This window comes from Schistocerca serialis, chromosome 12 (genome assembly GCF_023864345.2).
Source record: "Schistocerca serialis cubense isolate TAMUIC-IGC-003099 chromosome 12, iqSchSeri2.2, whole genome shotgun sequence".
NCBI lineage: Eukaryota > Metazoa > Arthropoda > Insecta > Orthoptera > Acrididae > Schistocerca > Schistocerca serialis.
The window spans coordinates 165,909,184-165,926,872 of NC_064649.1; the positions used below are offsets into that span (position 1 = coordinate 165,909,184).

At 41.1% G+C, this 17,689-nt stretch overlaps 1 protein-coding gene across 5 annotated transcripts in view; it reads left to right on the forward strand.

The window, feature by feature from the left end:
• Positions 1–17,689, forward strand: part of LOC126428067 (uncharacterized) — a 259,575-nt gene that overhangs the window by 207,593 nt on the left and 34,293 nt on the right. For 4 of the 5 annotated variants that reach the window (XM_050089950.1, XM_050089951.1, XM_050089952.1 and 1 more), the window contains exon 6: positions 4,823–5,002. In XM_050089950.1, the coding sequence (XP_049945907.1) occupies positions 4,823–5,002 (180 nt within the window). Of the gene's footprint in view, positions 1–4,822; positions 5,003–7,631; positions 8,288–17,689 lie in introns of those variants that run through there. The other variant, XM_050089953.1, reaches the window with a different exon arrangement.

Below are 17,689 nucleotides of genomic sequence, written 5' to 3' on the forward strand. Positions count from 1 at the left end.
TGTGGATAAATGGAGAATTTGAGTCTAAAGGGAGGTGAGCCAGCATCTGTGTAGCAAGCAGGAGGTGCAGGTTCGGATCCCGGTCCAGCACAAACTTTTAATTTTCCCCACTGATGTAACTCGATGCCCACTAGCAGCTAAATGTCAGCAATTCCTTTGTGTCTCGATTCGTACTGGTTGCACGATCAAAAAAGGTGTCTGTTCTCTTGGACACGTGAATTTTGCAGTAACTTTCATTTTCGAGTTGGAGAGGAAAAAGTACTGCGAGAACAGAAATTATAAGCCCTGCGGACGGGAGTTGACTGTTTAGACACGGGTTTCGTACCGTTCGGCCACAGTCGGTGAGGCTTTCTTCGTGAAATGTATCTCTGATAGTGGATGACATTTCACTGTGACAGGTACCGCAGCTGTATACATTTTAAGAATTCGTTATTTGCACAGTCTCAGGTGTATGACATAAATGATTGAGGACTAGCTTTGATCAAATATAAGAGAAAGGAAAAAAAAAAAAATAAAAAAACTGTCCTGAGCGGGATACGGGTCCATTTGACCAAAATTTTCAGAGTAACTGTAGGCCATAACTCGACTATTGCGGACCTACAGCAGATTGGTATGAGTGCACGGAAATGTGTGTGATTTTAAACTGACTTGCCCCCAGATAGCTACCTGTTATGCTAAAGAGCATAGTTACAAAACACAAAGGAAGGACTAGATAGGTTGAGGACAAAGGGCACTAGGAATGGGAAATGGCAGTTGGTAAGAAGGCAGCTAGGAGGAGTAGATATTCGGACAGTTGTCGTATAACAGATAGATTTTACCAACTGTCTGTGTTTAGTGGAGTGTCTCTTGCAGCCTCTTGTAACTGTAGGTGTAGGAAACATGCAGAAGTCCTCAGCAGTTAGAGAACCTGAGTCAGTTGCAAATTCTAGCAGCAGAACCTTCTTCTTCCTGTTAGATAATTCACACGGCAGAGGTATGAGCCCGCAGTTGCAGGAAGTGTCGGGGGGAGAGTAACAGGTCACCGGCATTGTGAAGCCTAGTGCAGTATTGGCTCAGGTGACCGTTAATGTAGAGGAGGTACGTAGGAATTTTACAAAAGAGGATCACATCGTGATTGTGAGTGGCGCTGGGAATAGTCTCGATAGGGTGAGGGAGTGTGATGCAGGTGGTGACCTGGTAGAGATAGCTATTCAAACTGGTGGCACTAACGTGCACTTCGTGCAACCGTTTCAGCGTCACGACTGGCCTCGTCGTAGTGTTGCCGTTAGGTGTGTTAACGTGGGGCTGGAGAAGGCACTGATGGAGGAGGACACAGACTCGACTGGCAGCACTGCAATGTGATCCATCAGTAGATCGGATGTCACTAGGCATGGTCTGCACCTCAATAGGTATGGAGAGGGGAGGCTGCCAAAGCTTATAGGTGACAGTGTAGTGGGTGGTGGTGGGATCACTCGTGGAAAAATTCCTGTAGTAATTGGTGTTAGAGCTGCATCTTTTTTAGATTGAAGTCAGCTGATAGGTGGTGTTGTTCTTGTGGTCTTCAGTCGTGAGACTGGTTTGATGCAGCTCTCCATGCTACACTATCCTGTGCAAGCTTCTTCATCCCCCAGTACTTACTGTAGCCTACATCCTTCTGAATCTGCTTAGTGTATTCATCTCTTGGTCTCCCTCTATGATTTTTACCCTCCATGCTACCCTCCAATACTAAATTAGTGATCCCTTGGTGCCTCAGAACATGCCCTTCCAACCGATCCCTTCTTCTTGTCAAGTTGTGCCACAAGCTCCTCTTCTCCAGAATTCTGTTCAATACCTCCTCATTAGTTATGTGATCTACCCATCTAATCTTCAGGATTCTTCTGTAGCACCATATTTCGAAAGCTTGTATTCTCTTCTTGTCCAAACTATTTATTGTCCATGTTTCACTTCTATACGTGGCTACACTCCATACAAATACTTTCAGAAACGACTTCCTAACACTTAAATCTACACTCGATGTTAACAAATTTTTCTTCTTCAGAAACGCTTTCGTTGCCATTGCCAGTCTACATTTTATATCCTCTCTACTTCGACCATCATCAGTTATTTTGCTCCTCCAATAGCAAAATTCCTTTACTACTTTAAGTGTCTCATTTCCTAATCAAATACCCTCAGCATCACCCGACATAATTCGACTGCATTCCATTATCCTCGTTTTGCTTTTGTTGATGTTCATCTTATATCCACCTTTCAAGACACCATCCATTCCGTTCAACTGCTCTTCCAAGTCCTTTGCTGTCTCTGACAGTATTACAATGTCATCGGCGAACCTCAAAGTTTTTATTTCTTCTCCGTGGATTTTAATACCTACTCCGAATTTTTCTTTTGTTTCCTTCACTGCTTGCTCAATATACAGATTGAATAAAGTCGGGAAGAGGCTACAACCCTGTCTCACTCCCTTCCCAACCACTGCTTCCCTTTCATGTCCCTCGACTCTTATAACTGCCATCTGGTTCCTGTACAAATTGTAAATAGCCTTTCGCTCTCTGTATTTTAACCCTGCCACCTTCAGAATTTGAAAGGGAGTATTCCAGTCAACATTGTCAAAAGCTTTCTCTAAGTCTACAAATGGTAGAAACATAGGTTTGCCTTTCCTTAATCTATCTTCTAAGATAAGTCGTAAGGTCATTATTGCCTCACGTGTTCCAACATTTCTACGGAACGGATGGGTTAAACAAAAGGTTTCAAATGGTAGGCATCCTTTTTTATTTAACTAAGGCATTTGATTGTGTTGTTCAAAGAATATTGCTGCAGAAGTTGACCATTATGGAATACAGGGGGTAGCTCACAATTGGTTCACCTCTCATTTTAACAATACAGCAAAACATCATGATCCACAGTGTTGAGAATGTGTACAATGTGGGGTCTGAGGGGGGGGGGGGGGGGGGGGGGGGTGCACCAGCGATCAGTGCTGGGGCCACTCCTGTTCCTTATTTATATAAATGATATGCCTCCAAGTATTACAGGTGATTCTAAAATATTTCTGTTCACTGATGACACCAGCTTGGTAGTAAAAGATGTGTGCAACATTGGCTCTGTTTCACATAATGCAGTTCATGACATAAGTTCACAGCTTGTAGAAAAGAAACTAATGCTAAATTACAGTAAGGCTCGGTCTTTACAGTATCTAACAGACAATTCAACAAAACCTGACATTTTAATTTCACTGAATGGGCATGTGATTATTTAAATTGAACAGATCAAATTTCTAGGTGTTTAGGTAGATAGTAAACTATTCAGGATCTTGTCTAAAGACTTAATGGTGCCATTTGTGCTATTTAAATGGTATCTGAAATAGGTGATAGTTTGATACAAAAAGTTATTTACTTTGCTTATTTTTTTTTTTTGGGTATTTGTGGCTGAGAAACAGGCAGTTCGGTCAATAACTGAATCTATTGTCGACCCTTGTTCATTAGTCTGGACATTCTGAAATTGGCCTATAAATATATGTATTCTTTACTGTCATTTATTGTTAACAATATCGGCTTATTCCCAAGAATTAGCAGCTTTCACTCAGTTAATACTAGACAAAAGTCCAATCTCCATTTGGGTCGCACTTCGTTGGCTCTTGTGCAGAAAGGGGTGCATCCATTTTCAATAAGCTACCACAAGAATTCAAATGTCTTAGCAGTAATCCACACTGTTTCAAATAGAAACTGAAGAGCTTCCTCATGAGCCACTTGTCATGTTCTGTCAAGCAGTTCCTTGAAAAAATAAGCCGATTCCTGTGTTATATTGTTGATTTTGTTTACATAAACTTATGGCTTGTCTTTTTTGGGTTCATAAACATTTTATTTTATCTGTCAATACTTTTATGCTGTAATTTAATGTACTGACCAGTCCCATGACCTTAGAGATTTGTTCCTCAATTTGGTCCTACAAAACTAGTTGCTTAAAATAAAAAAATTAAAAAAAAAGTTCCTGAAGATTATGATTCCTGCTGACCAGTCAAATGTAGGCAAACTTTAAATTACTGCCTGTGGGTAGTTATGTTTGTTGCAAATTTTCTGTGGTGTCTACTGGGTGATGCACGACTGTGCTAATTATAGCATACTGTCATTAATTTATTAAGATGGTAATTTATGTTGGAGAAATGGAACTACACTAAGATAGTAGACATGTAGTACCACAAGATTTGATGTTGTTAACAGTGAAATCTAAGGGCTAGCTAATGTGGAAAGACACTGAATTAACTGTTATTGTAACAAGTGGAGTAGCACCTTATTCTGACAAAAGCACACTGGTAGACACACACAGACTGATTCCCCTCCTGGAGGAGGTTTTGTATGCTCATTGCTGACACTCCTTAATTTTGTGGCCATAGCTTATCATAAGTGCCCTTCTGACCTCTGATTATTCCGAAAATTTTGCTCAGTTTGATGTTGCTTATGCTGCTCTGGCATTATCTTCAGTTTTTTTGCCTCCCTGTTTATTGATCCTATTAATATCTGAGTGTTCACAGTTGGTGATGAGTCAGGTATATGTGAAACAAATTGAAATTCAGTCTTTGATATCTTTGAAGCTATTATACTTACAATTCCCTTATTTTTAAGTATTCTGAAATTCTACCTGCCCCAAATTGGCTAGTGTATTGTGACCTGTGACTTGGATATTTCCTAAAAACTATTTTATCTTCGCATGGCACTCAGTTAGAATATCAAAGTCGTCAAAACTGGTGAGCAGTTTGCAAGCAGGTCATTTAAATTTTGTCTCTCTCATTTTTTTCTCTAATAAAGACAAGATAATCTGACACAACTTTAACTATGTATTTAATTGTGTTTTAAAGGGGTCGAGGGCTGAAAAGATTGAGAAAGCTGGACATATGGTGTGGACCTGGCTTGGACAATGAGACAATAATTGCCATCAGCCGTGGGCTCCCTGCTTTGCGGGAACTCTCTGTCTGTGATGCAAAGATGCTCTCGGTTGCTGCCTTCTCTGAGATCTACCGCCTGGAACAGCTTGAAATGTAAGCACTGCTACTGACTTTGTAGTGTAGTTCAAACAAAATAACTGGCTAGGTGATGAAACTGTAACTGGTGAAGGAGTTGAGAACTGTATGAGTAATTCATAAATGTGATGATTGAAAATGTGTTAAAAATCATAAGTGCAGCCATTAAATGAAAACACATTGGGGGACATTAAAATTGCAACAGTACACAACTGGAACATGAGGAACATCAAATTTGCTTGAAGGGTACTGAATGTTTGGATACGCAAACAACTGGCATTTCAGTGTAACCCCACAGAGTAAGTAGAAGTAAATCCACTACCTTCTGTATGTGAGGAAAGATTACACAGTGGATTTCACATTCAGAAATCACATTAGATGTTGTTTGTGAAAAGGTTGCATTATACCTCGTGTAAGATGGAGAAATGTCTGTCGGCACATGTCAGGATATGAGAGCAGCACGGTTGTGGCCTGTAGAGACTGTTGTTTATCAATGAATGATGTTACTGCTTACATCAGTCGAGATCCGACAACTCTACTGCAAATATGGAACCGATGTATACTTGCACCAAGAATGATCAAAAGTACTGTTTGTTAACAAAACCAAAACTCAATTATAATGTCCTCGGACAAATATCCACGCGACTATATGCACATGTCAAAGAAAGTTTTGCATCACCCTGGTTCCCAGAACTCTTGAAGATAGACATTGACTGTGGATATTGTATCACAGACACAGTCCGTTTGACTGTTGAGAGATGTCACTAAACCTGCCCAAAGGTGTAAACAATCCTGCATGAGCAGCACATATTAGATGCGAGGGGGTCCGATAACCAATCAGTTCCAGTCATCTACCAGGAAGTAAAAGGTACACGGCTTGTGTTGTCTGTATTTCAATCGTGCCTAGACAGTCATGGTTGCAGTTTGATCACATCCCCAGTGTTACTTTGTGCCAGGAAGGGCTTTCAACAAGGGAAGTGTCCAGGCATCACGGATTGAACCAAAGAGATGTTGTTCAGATGTGGACAAGATACAGAGAGACAGGAACTGTCGATGACACGCCTTGCTCAGGCCGTCCAGTGGATGACCGCTATCTACGGATTAAGCCTCACAGGAACCCTGATAGCACTGCCACCGTGTTGAATAATGCTTTTCGTGCAGCCACGGACGTCATTTTGTGACTCAACTGCACGCAGTAGTCTGCATGATGTGCAACGTCACTCCTGATGCCCGTGGTGAGGTCCATCTTTGCAACCGTGACACCATGCAGAGTGGTACAGATGGGCCCAACAACATGCCGAATGTACAGCAGTCCGGACCACTACGTCTGAAGGTCTCGCTGTATGGTGGTACAACGTGCAATGTGTGGTTTTCACGAGCAATAAACATCATTTCCGCCCTTTTTATGTTGACCTCTATTCCAATTTTCTGTCTTGGAACCGAAGTGCTGCAAAACTCTTCTTTGATGTGTGTATAACAGAAATGTCTCTGCTGTGGACATCGTGTTTTATGTTCCTACACGATGAATCCTAGAGTTGCAGTAGGAGGCGGCGTGAAGTGTGGGGACGTTGTTGTTGCTGCTGGCATGCAACAGCTGATGTGCTGCCGGTGAAGATCGGGACAAACTGGGCTGAGTTGCCAGCGTGGAGTGCTGAGATGGAACTGCCAGTACTGCCGAATGGTGGCATTGCATCTGATCTGCTGGTACTGTCCGCTCCATAGCATGTAAATGACTTTGTATGGTTTTGTAATGGCTTAAATAGTCGGAGCAGATGAGTATTTGCATGGCGCTGCAAGGCAGCGTGACTAGGCGTAGCGAAATAGTGTTGCGCCGATAGCGTTCTCTGCTGTAACAGGCAGACTTACGAAAGAACATTCCAAAATCAAGATAGGAGACGAGGTACTGGCAGAAGTAAAGCTTTGAGGACGGGGCGTGAGTCGTGCTTGGGTAGCTCAGGTGGTAGAGCACTTGCCCACGAAAGGCAAAGGTCCCGAGTTCGGGTCTCAGTCTGGCACACATTTTTAATCTGCCAGGAAGTTTCATATCAGCGCACACTCCACTGAAGAGTGAAAATCTCACACTGGAAACATTCCCCAGGCTGTGGCTAAGCCATGTCTCCACAATATCCTTTCTTTCAGGAGTGCTAGCTCTGTAAGGTTTGCAGGAGAACTTCTGTAAAGTTTGGAAGGTGGAAGACGAGGTAAAGCCATAAGTAAAGCTGTGAGGACGGGGTGTGAGTCGTGCTTGGGTAGCTCAGTCGGTAGAGCACTTGCCCGCGAAAGGCTAAGGTCCTGAGTTCGAGTCTCGGTCTGGCACACAGTTTTAATCTGCCAGGAAGTTTCGACATTCCCAAATGTCAATAAACGATCTCGATGAAACTTGGCGGGTGTGTTGAGGGGCCAAATAGTACAGTATATATTTTTTTGTTGGTACCTAATTTCACTATTAAGGGATAAAACACACCCTGAAAGACAATTTGGCAGTTTAGGTTTAGAAGGAATATCTTCAAGACAATATATAAAAAATGTTTTTCGTATGAAAGGTCATGTGTAATTAATATTCTTGAAAACTGTGTAATCAGCTTCTGTAATAATTTGAAATTTTGCAAAATGCTGCCTACTGCAGTTCTATTGTGTTGTTTCTCAGGTGGAGACTGACATCATAATCATTCAGCAGATGTAAATCAGAAAGTCTTCTCACAAAAACTTCCAACATCGCCAACTGTATACTTCCCACAGCTGTACCTGTGCTGTCGATCCCTTTGGTATCACTAGGTGAGGGTGAACGAGTTCTTTGTCTTCAGGTACGATGCTCTATATGGTTCTTTCACACTGACCACTACAATAATCTAACAACAATACAGATATTCTCCCTCACTGGGAAAGAAAACAGCTTTCAAATATCTTTTGACTTGGTCGGGTGTTTGTTTGGTGACATTTTGATGGTATGACAAGGACATTTGTGGCTTCAAAAAGAAATTCTCAAGTTCTCGGACCAAACTCACCATTGTTTTCTCTTACAACTATGAAAAGGCAGCTGGTAAATGTGATAAAACCATTTAGAGCATTGTACATGAGGAGAAGGAACTTGTTCGTAAGGCGATCCCAATAGGCTCGATGGCACAGGTACAGCCGTGGGACGTATACAGCTTTTGATTTTGGAAGTGGTGTCAATCTTCACTTGTGAAATAATGAAATCGAGCTGCAGTCACTAGCACTACACAACCAATTCTCTTTGCCAAGACTTATAGATATATTGAAATATGCCTGATCCACAACAGAATATTTTGAGTACCATCTGTGACAATTTGGAATCCTGCTGAATTTTGTTTTATATTGTCTTCTCTGTTGCGTATATTACATGAAGAAATTTCATTCATTTTATATGCATGCTGTGAGAAAACATGTTTCAAGAATTTCTTTACAAATTATCATCATCATTATTTTCTACAATAATAAGTAGTTACTTATTATTTTCAATTAACAAAATACACACATGTGAAATGCTAAACGAAGAAAGAAAAGGAACAAGAATGTAAAATAACAACTGAAGAAATAAAAAAAATATAAGTGAAATGAATAATTTGAATTGTAATGAAAGTTTATATATCTTACAAAGTAAAATCCAGGATGGAATGTAACAATACCAGAGAAGGAAAATTGCGGAGATGAAGAGTCGCGATAGGCACAGTAAAAAGATTCACACCATCATAGCTTTTGGCCATGAAGGCCTTTGTCAGCAATAGACACACATACACATACACACACGCACACAAACAAACACTCACACAAACACAACTTGCACACACGTCTGCAGTCTCAGAGAGCTGAAACTACACTTTTACATATCTTAATCTACGTTGAAAATACTCTGACAGCACACATTGTGTACAGCTTCTTTTCAAAAAATTGTATTTCAGAAACCAGCTTTATTGCATAGGGAAGCTTGAAAGCTTCTTTAATTTATGTTATGCAAAAATTTTTATTTCTCGAAATTAATTTGATTTGATTTGATTTATTATTGGTCCAGTTTTATCTTACATCACAAATTGTGCAATTAATATTGGACAGGTCAAAGATAAGTTACAATAATACATAGTATTAGCAAAATAGTAGGCAAATTAAAAATAAGTACTTATTACAATTAATTTTGTTACATATTTAGAAATTCTCTGGCAGAATAGAAACAGTGCTTTATTAGAAATGCCTATAGTTTAGCTTTAAATATTGGATGAGTAGCATTTTTTTATTTCCTCTGGTATCTTATTGTGTAGTATTACACCAATGTTAATTATGCTCCTCTGATAGGTGGTTGTTCTGTGATATTTTTGATGTATATATGATTTCCCTCTGGTTCTATGGTTGTGTACATTTTTGTTCTGTAGCAGTTTATCTTTTTCACTATGGACTACCACCTGAAAACAGGCAGTTTCATAAATGAATAAACTTGGAACATTTAGAACACCAAGCTCTGTAAAATGGGGTTTACAGGACTCCATCTTTTTAAGACCACAAATTATTCTTAAAGCTCTTTTTTGCATTCTAAAAACCTTTACACTGTGAGTTGAGTATCCCCAGAAAATGGTCCCATATCTGATTAGTGAGCGGAACTGTGCATAGTATCCCTGCAGTACTGTTGTTTTGCTTGTTGTAGCCTTTAAAATTCTTAGGCCATAGCATACAGATGATAGATTTCTACACAAGTTATTTATATGTGTGTCCCACTTTAAGTCTTGCTGAACCCTAAGACCCAAGAATTTTTTGACACTTACATTTTCTAGGGGATCATTTTTTAATTGGGCTTGAATAGACATTTGATTACTTCGAGGAATTAAATGAAAATCGACACACACAGTTTTTTCAGTATTTATAATGAGTTTGTTTTTTTGTGAACAACTCAGAAAGTCTTTTCATAGAACTTTCTGCTGTGGACTGCAAAGTTTCTGGACTGGATCCAGTGAGCAATATGCTGGTGTCATCGGCAAACAGGATAGTTTTTGTGGAACTCATATATTCGACTAAGTCATCCACATAAATCGAGAAGAGTAGTGCCCTAAGATTGAGCCCTGTGGTACACCATATTTTATTGGTAATTCGCTAGATAGAAAGGAGTTCTTTCTTGTTTTATTCATTTTGTTGAATTCATACTGAAGTGATACTTTCTACCTGTAGTTTTTTAGGTATGGACACAACCAGCTATGTGCTATACCTCTTACTCCTCGTCTTTCTAATTTTTCAAGCAGAATGTTATGGTCCAGGATGTCAAAGGCTTTTGATAGATCTAGAAAAATACCTGCAGCTAATTTATGTTGATCAAGGGATTTTAAAATGCAATCTAAGAATTCGAAAATTGCTGTCTGTGTAGATTTAGACTTTCTAAAACTATGTTGTTGTATTTTAAGAGGTGCATATTTATTTATAAAACTTAAAAGTCTGTCATAGAAGAGTTTTTCTAGAATTTTTGAGAAGGAACTTAACTGTGACACGAGTCGGTAGTTCGATATTTTATCAGAAGAACCTTTTTTAGCAGTGGTGAAACTTTTGCTATTTTAAAAATACCTGGAAATACACCAGTTTTTAAAGAGAGGTTGAAAATTTTTGCCAAGGGGTTTGCTATGTTGTGAGCACATGCTTTTTATGAAATCAGGTACTTTATCATGACCACTTGGCGTTTTATTGCTTAATGATTTAATTTTGCTTATAATTTCATTGGGGTTCATTTCATAAACATACGTAGAAGCAGCCGAGATCACTGACTTGCTGGAGAAACTGGTGACCGGTCCTTGACAGTTTACTTGAATCAGGTCTTCAGCTAGTGAAGTGAAGTATTCATTGAATTTTTCCACAACTGAATATGGGTCTGTGACTTTTGAGCCTTCTAGTGTTAGTGATACATTCTTTTTCTTTGGCGCTGAACTACAACTTTCTTTCTTTGTAACTCTCCACGGGGATCTCATTTTGTTAGATGAGTTTCTTATCAAATCGTCATTCCACATAATTTTTGCCTCTTTGACTACTATACCATAGATTCTTTTGTAGGCTTTTGAATAATCTGCGAATTCTTGGCTTACTCTATATTTCTTACAACAGTAGTGCAGAAATCTGTTTCTCTCACTGGAAATTTTATGCCTTTAGGTACCTGTTGCTTATTATTCTAAGGTTTTACTGTTTTTGCTACTTTTGGAAACGCTACATTAAAATAGAAAGATGCTCTGAAAACTCATGTACATGCTATTAACATTTTTTGAGTGGCGATGCTTTCCCAGTTTTCCTTCGTTCTAAACATAATAAGCCAAATTACCTTTCGGGGCATGTATCACCCCTTAAAAGTGAAACTGGGCACAGACAAAAAAATATGAATCACACTATTTTTCCCCTCTACACACCCACGTAGTTTCATCAAGGTTGTTTATTGACACTTGGGATTGTTCTCGGGACATTCATCCAGCAGCAGTAACCGGTGTGACCATTTCCACTGGCAACATGTAGCCAATCAGGTTTACAGAATGTGGTATCCAACGCAAAACTTCTATTTCTTTGCACCCACACTGTGAGTATAATTGTAAAAAGGGAGAATAATCGGAGAAAGGAATATAGGTGGTTGGTACATAACTTCTCTGTAAACGGTTTAGTTATGGAGGTTACAGTTAAGTGATGAGTGACCTAAAAAATTTTTTCGTATGTCTGAGACGGACTTCCAGATGTTACTAAATATGAAAGCTCAGTACGACATACTGAGGGTTACAAATTTTTGAGAAGTTGTAACCCCTGCTGAATATCTTTCTGTTAGATTACACTTTTAGCTACTGAATATTCGTACAGCTCTTTAATGTACATGCATAGCATTTCAATATCTAAAATTAGTGAAATAGACCCGAAAGTGTTGGTTTGTTTACATCCTGCAGGAATAGCAGTGAGTCATAGGCATGCCACTTAAATACTTTCAGCTCTTTTCTGCCTGATCTTCAAGAAGGGACATCTGCTAAATTCACGGAGCAATTGTGACCTCAGATTGTGAATTCTGCTGTCCAATTCTTTATCCAAAATACCAAATGGAGGTGCGAGTTGGCGAACTGCATCACGTTTGGCAATGTGGTTTTTGTAATCAGAGAATGTAGAATCCTACAACGAATGTCTTTCACGAAATTCTTCAATTAGTTTAATCATATTATTTTTTGTCCAGTCTATCTTCACACACTGCTACCAGCTGATCGCCTGCACCCGAGACGTAACACGGGGAGCCTGCCTGTGAACTGTGCAGGGATTTGTGCTGCGTTTTCAGTGAGCGAATGGATACGGGCACGCTTGCCAGGATAGAGTATTTCTTGGAATTCTAGCACTGATGTTTCAGGCACACGTTTAAGCGACAAATCTACTTGCTAAAGCTATTGTAGTGTGCCCTTCTCCTCGGGGTTCTGCCGTGAAAAATATAAAATAAAAAATCTGATTGGGTTTGGAATCTTGGTGGTTTCAGTTACGGATAAGGCGGACTTCGTATTATTGATTGAGATCGTGCTGTAATTTGACCGTGCATGGCAGACCGGGTCGGCAACACTACAAAAAGCGACTGTACGGAAATAGCATCAGAAACTAATTGAAATTTACCTTATAATCTTGTTAGACACGCAGTATTAATTACAATGTAGTCATCATGGCTGTCCTCCTAATTTCACTTGTAGGACGACCTGTCTTTCACTTTTCTCCGTCTGTTGAAAACTTCTTCAAGTTGCCACTGTCATCATCAGTCTACAAATTTGATGATAACCCCCTCGAATCACTTTTGAAACAACCTCACTTTGCAATGTAATTTTAATTTCCACCCAAAAGCACATTTAACACATCGCCGAAAAATACACGTCTTTCGTATCAAGACAAGAGAGAGAGTCCTCAATTAGTTCTTAAAAACAAAAACCTACGCAAAACTAAAAAGACGAACAAAATTATTTATAAAAATCGGTCGCTGGCGCAGCGCTCTTCTGCGTGTGCGATTGTAAATTATATCTTTGTATTAGCGGAGGCGCGGAAGTCAAAGTACCATTACAATGCCTCCTCTACTGACACGCTCCGCAAGCGAGCGTGGCAGTATAGAAAATTTACATAGATACATATATATGAGAAAATAAGAAATTTACATATTACAAAAAATATTTCTGAGCACAATGCTCTTTGCATATGAGTCTTTGTATACAGTCTTTTTGGTGTGTATCTTCTTTAGGAGTCGTAACATTAATGTCTTTGAATTGCAGTGTATTATCGTTGCTTAGCACAGCGTTTGAATTCAGTTCACATGATTCGTGTTTACAATGGAATTAATTCGAACAATAAATGTTTCTATTATATTGCTCCAATGTCTTTAAACGTAGTATCAGATTCTGAGTGTGTGTGTACTGCCTGGATCTCTTGCGTGTGACTTGAAGAAAATCCAAAGTTTGTTCAATGTGTCAACAAAAATTGTGATCTCCAGCAGTCAAATTTTGGTGGCGTCTACCGGGGTATAAATGGTCATTGAGGGCATAGGAAACACCTCACTGCCTAAGACAGGTGATGAGCTTGTCTTTTACACCAACCTGAAGACCTGCCGGCTTCCACTACACCATACACTTCAAGGTATATTGACACTACGTAAATATTGCTTGACCAGTGTTCCATCACGTTGGTTTCTTCTTTGCATTTTCAGTTCCATTTATATGAATCATGTGCTACATGCAGCTCATTAACATCTACTTAAAATACATTTCTTGATATAGTAAGTACATAAATATACAAATATTTACAATTAATCATTACATGAGATAGTTACATTGTTGTCATATAGCACATATACAGAATTAAATGAATAATATAGTAAATTTTTACGTTACATTCAATATCATTGTGCTGACATGTGAATTACATTACATTCAGATTGAAATATACATTTTATTTATTTTATTTGTTAGCTCATTCTTTTTTTCTTTTCTTTCCTTTTTTTTCCCTTTCGTTACACTTGCAACATTTGAAGATAATTGTGGCAACTCGCTAGAATATTCAACTTTAAATTTTATTCCAGGAGGCAAGATGAATTTTCACATATTTCAAGCTTCAAGACAGCCCTCTGTAGGAGGATAGGTTCATGGGATGATTGCTAACTACTTCATAAATACTAGTAAAGTCATCTCCTACAGTGGACTACACAAAATAAAATATGATAAATAAAATACATGTTAACTTAATATAATGTAAAAGTTCCTATACCTAATACCGTTTCTAAGTGTGGTATCCCCACTATTGCTGTTTCTAAGAGTGGTATTCCTCTATTACCATTTCTAAGAGCGGTGCCCCTCTAAATATCTTAGGATCCTAAAAGTATGTACATCAGTGTGGTAAGTGTATATATATATATATCTATATCTAAAAACAAAGATGATGTGACTTACCTAATGAAAGTGCTGGCAGGTCGACAGACACACAAACAAACACAAACATACACACAAAATTCTAGCTTTCGCAACCAACGGTTGCCTCGTCAGGAAAGAGGGAAGGAGAGGGAAAGATGAAAGGATTTGGGTTTTAAGGGAGAGGGTAAGGAGTCATTCCAGTCCCGGGAGCGGAAAGACTTACCTTAGGGGGAAAAAAGGACGGGTATACACTCGCACACACACACATATCCATCCACACATATACAGACACAAGCAGACATATTTAAAGACAAAGAGTTTGGGCAGAGATGTCAGTCGAGGCAGAAGTGCAGAGGCAAAGATGTTGTTGAGTGACAGGTGAGGTATGAGTGGCGGCAACTTGAAATTAGCGGAGATTGAGGCCTGGTGGATAACGGGAAGAGAGGATATATTGAAGAGCAAGTTCCCATCTCCGGAGTTCGGATAGGTTGGTGTTAGTGGGAAGTATCCAGATAACCCGGACGGTGTAACACTGTGCCAAGATGTGCTGGCCGTGCACCAAGGCATGTTTAGCCACAGGGTGATCCTCATTACCAACAAACACTGTCTGCCTGTGTCCATTCATGCGAATGGACAGTTTGTTGCTGGTCATTCCCACATAGAATGCGTCACAGTGTAGGCAGGTCAGTTGGTAGATCACATGGGTGCTTTCACACGTGGCTCTGCCTTTGATCGTGTACACCTTCCGGGTTACAGGACTGGAGTAGGTGGTGGTGGGAGGGTGCATGGGACAGGTTTTACACCGGGGGCGGTTACAAGGGTAGGAGCCAGAGGGTAGGGAAGGTGGTTTGGGGATTTCATAGGGATGAACTAAGAGGTTACGAAGGTTAGGTGGACGGCGGAAAGACACTCTTGGTGGAGTGGGGAGGATTTCATGAAGGATGGATCTCATTTCTGGGCAGGATTTTAGGAAGTCGTATCCCTGCTGGAGAGCCACATTCAGAATCTGATCCAGTCCCGGAAAGTATCCTGTCACAAGTGGGGCACTTTTGTGGTTCTTCTGTGGGAGGTTCTGGGTTTGAGAGGATGAGGAAGTTGCTCTGGTTATTTGCTTCTGTACCAGGTCGGGAGGGTAGTTGCGGGATGCGAAAGCTGTTGTCAGGTTGTTGGTGTAATGCTTCAGGGATTCCGGACTGGAGCAGATTCGTTTGCCACGAAGACCTAGGCTGTAGGGAAGGGACCGTTTGATGTGGAATGGGTGGCAGCTGTCGTAATGGAGGTACTGTTGCTTGTTGGTGGGTTTGATGTGGACGGACGTGTGAAGTTGGCCATTGGACAGGTGGAGGTCAACATCAAGGAAAGTGGCATGGGATTTGGAGTAGGACCAGGTGAATCTGATGGAACCAAAGGAGTTGAGGTTGGAGAGGAAATTCTGGAGTTCTTCTTCACTGTGAGTCCAGATCATGAAGATGTCATCAATAAATCTGTACCAAACTTTGGGTTGGCAGGCCTGGGTAACCAAGAAGGCTTCCTCTAAGCGACCCATGAATAGGTTGGCGTACGAAGGGGCCATCCTGGTACCCATGGCTGTTCCCTTTAATTGCTGGTATGTCTGGCCTTCAAAAGTGAAGAAGTTGTGGGTCAGGATGAAGCTGGCTAAGGTAATGAGGAAAGAGGTTTTAGGTAGGGTGGCAGGTGATCGGCGTGAAAGGAAGTGCTCCATCGCAGCGAGGCCCTGGACGTGCGGGATATTTGTGTATAAGGAAGTGGCATCAATGGTTACAAGGATGGTTTCTGGGGGTAACGGATTGGGTAAGGATTCCAGGCGTTCGAGAAAGTGGTTGGTGTCTTTGATGAAGGATGGGAGACTGCACGTAATGGGTTGAAGGTGTTGATCTACGTAGGCAGAGATACGTTCTGTGGGGGCTAGGTAACCAGCTACAATGGGACGGCCAGGATGATTGGGTTTGTGAATTTTAGGAAGAAGGTAGAAGGTAGGGGTGCGGGGTGTCGGTGGGGTCAGGAGGTTGATGGAGTCAGGTGAAAGGTTTTGTAGGGGGCCTAAGGTTCTGAGGATTCCCTGAAGCTCCGCCTGGACATCAGGAATGGGATTACCTTGGCAAACTTTGTATGTGGTGTTGTCTGAAAGCTGACGCAGTCCCTCAGCCACATACTCCCGACGATCAAGTACCACGGTCGTGGAACCCTTGTCCGCCGGAAGAATGATGATGGACCGGTCAGCCTTCAGATCACGGATAGCCTGGGCTTCAGCAGTGGTGATGTTGGGAGTAGGATTAAGGTTTTTTAAGAAGGATTGAGAGGCAAGGCTCTCCAAACCTTCCAGGAATTTCTGACTTCCAGCCTTGCCTCTCAATCCTTCTTAAAAAACCTTAATCCTACTCCCAACATCACCACTGCTGAAGCCCAGGCTATCCGTGATCTGAAGGCTGACCGGTCCATCATCATTCTTCCGGCGGACAAGGGTTCCACGACCGTGGTACTTGATCGTCGGGAGTATGTGGCTGAGGGACTGCGTCAGCTTTCAGACAACACCACATACAAAGTTTGCCAAGGTAATCCCATTCCTGATGTCCAGGCGGAGCTTCAGGGAATCCTCAGAACCTTAGGCCCCCTACAAAACCTTTCACCTGACTCCATCAACCTCCTGACCCCACCGACACCCCGCACCCCTACCTTCTACCTTCTTCCTAAAATTCACAAACCCAATCATCCTGGCCGTCCCATTGTAGCTGGTTACCTAGCCCCCACAGAACGTATCTCTGCCTACGTAGATCAACACCTTCAACCCATTACGTGCAGTCTCCCATCCTTCATCAAAGACACCAACCACTTTCTCGAACGCCTGGAATCCTTACCCAATCCGTTACCCCCAGAAACCATCCTTGTAACCATTGATGCCACTTCCTTATACACAAATATCCCGCACGTCCAGGGCCTCGCTGCGATGGAGCACTTCCTTTCACGCCGATCACCTGCCACCCTACCTAAAACCTCTTTCCTCATTACCTTAGCCAGCTTCATCCTGACCCACAACTTCTTCACTTTTGAAGGCCAGACATACCAGCAATTAAAGGGAACAGCCATGGGTACCAGGATGGCCCCTTCGTACGCCAACCTATTCATGGGTCGCTTAGAGGAAGCCTTCTTGGTTACCCAGGCCTGCCAACCCAAAGTTTGGTACAGATTTATTGATGACATCTTCATGATCTGGACTCACAGTGAAGAAGAACTCCAGAATTTCCTCTCCAACCTCAACTCCTTTGGTTCCATCAGATTCACCTGGTCCTACTCCAAATCCCATGCCACT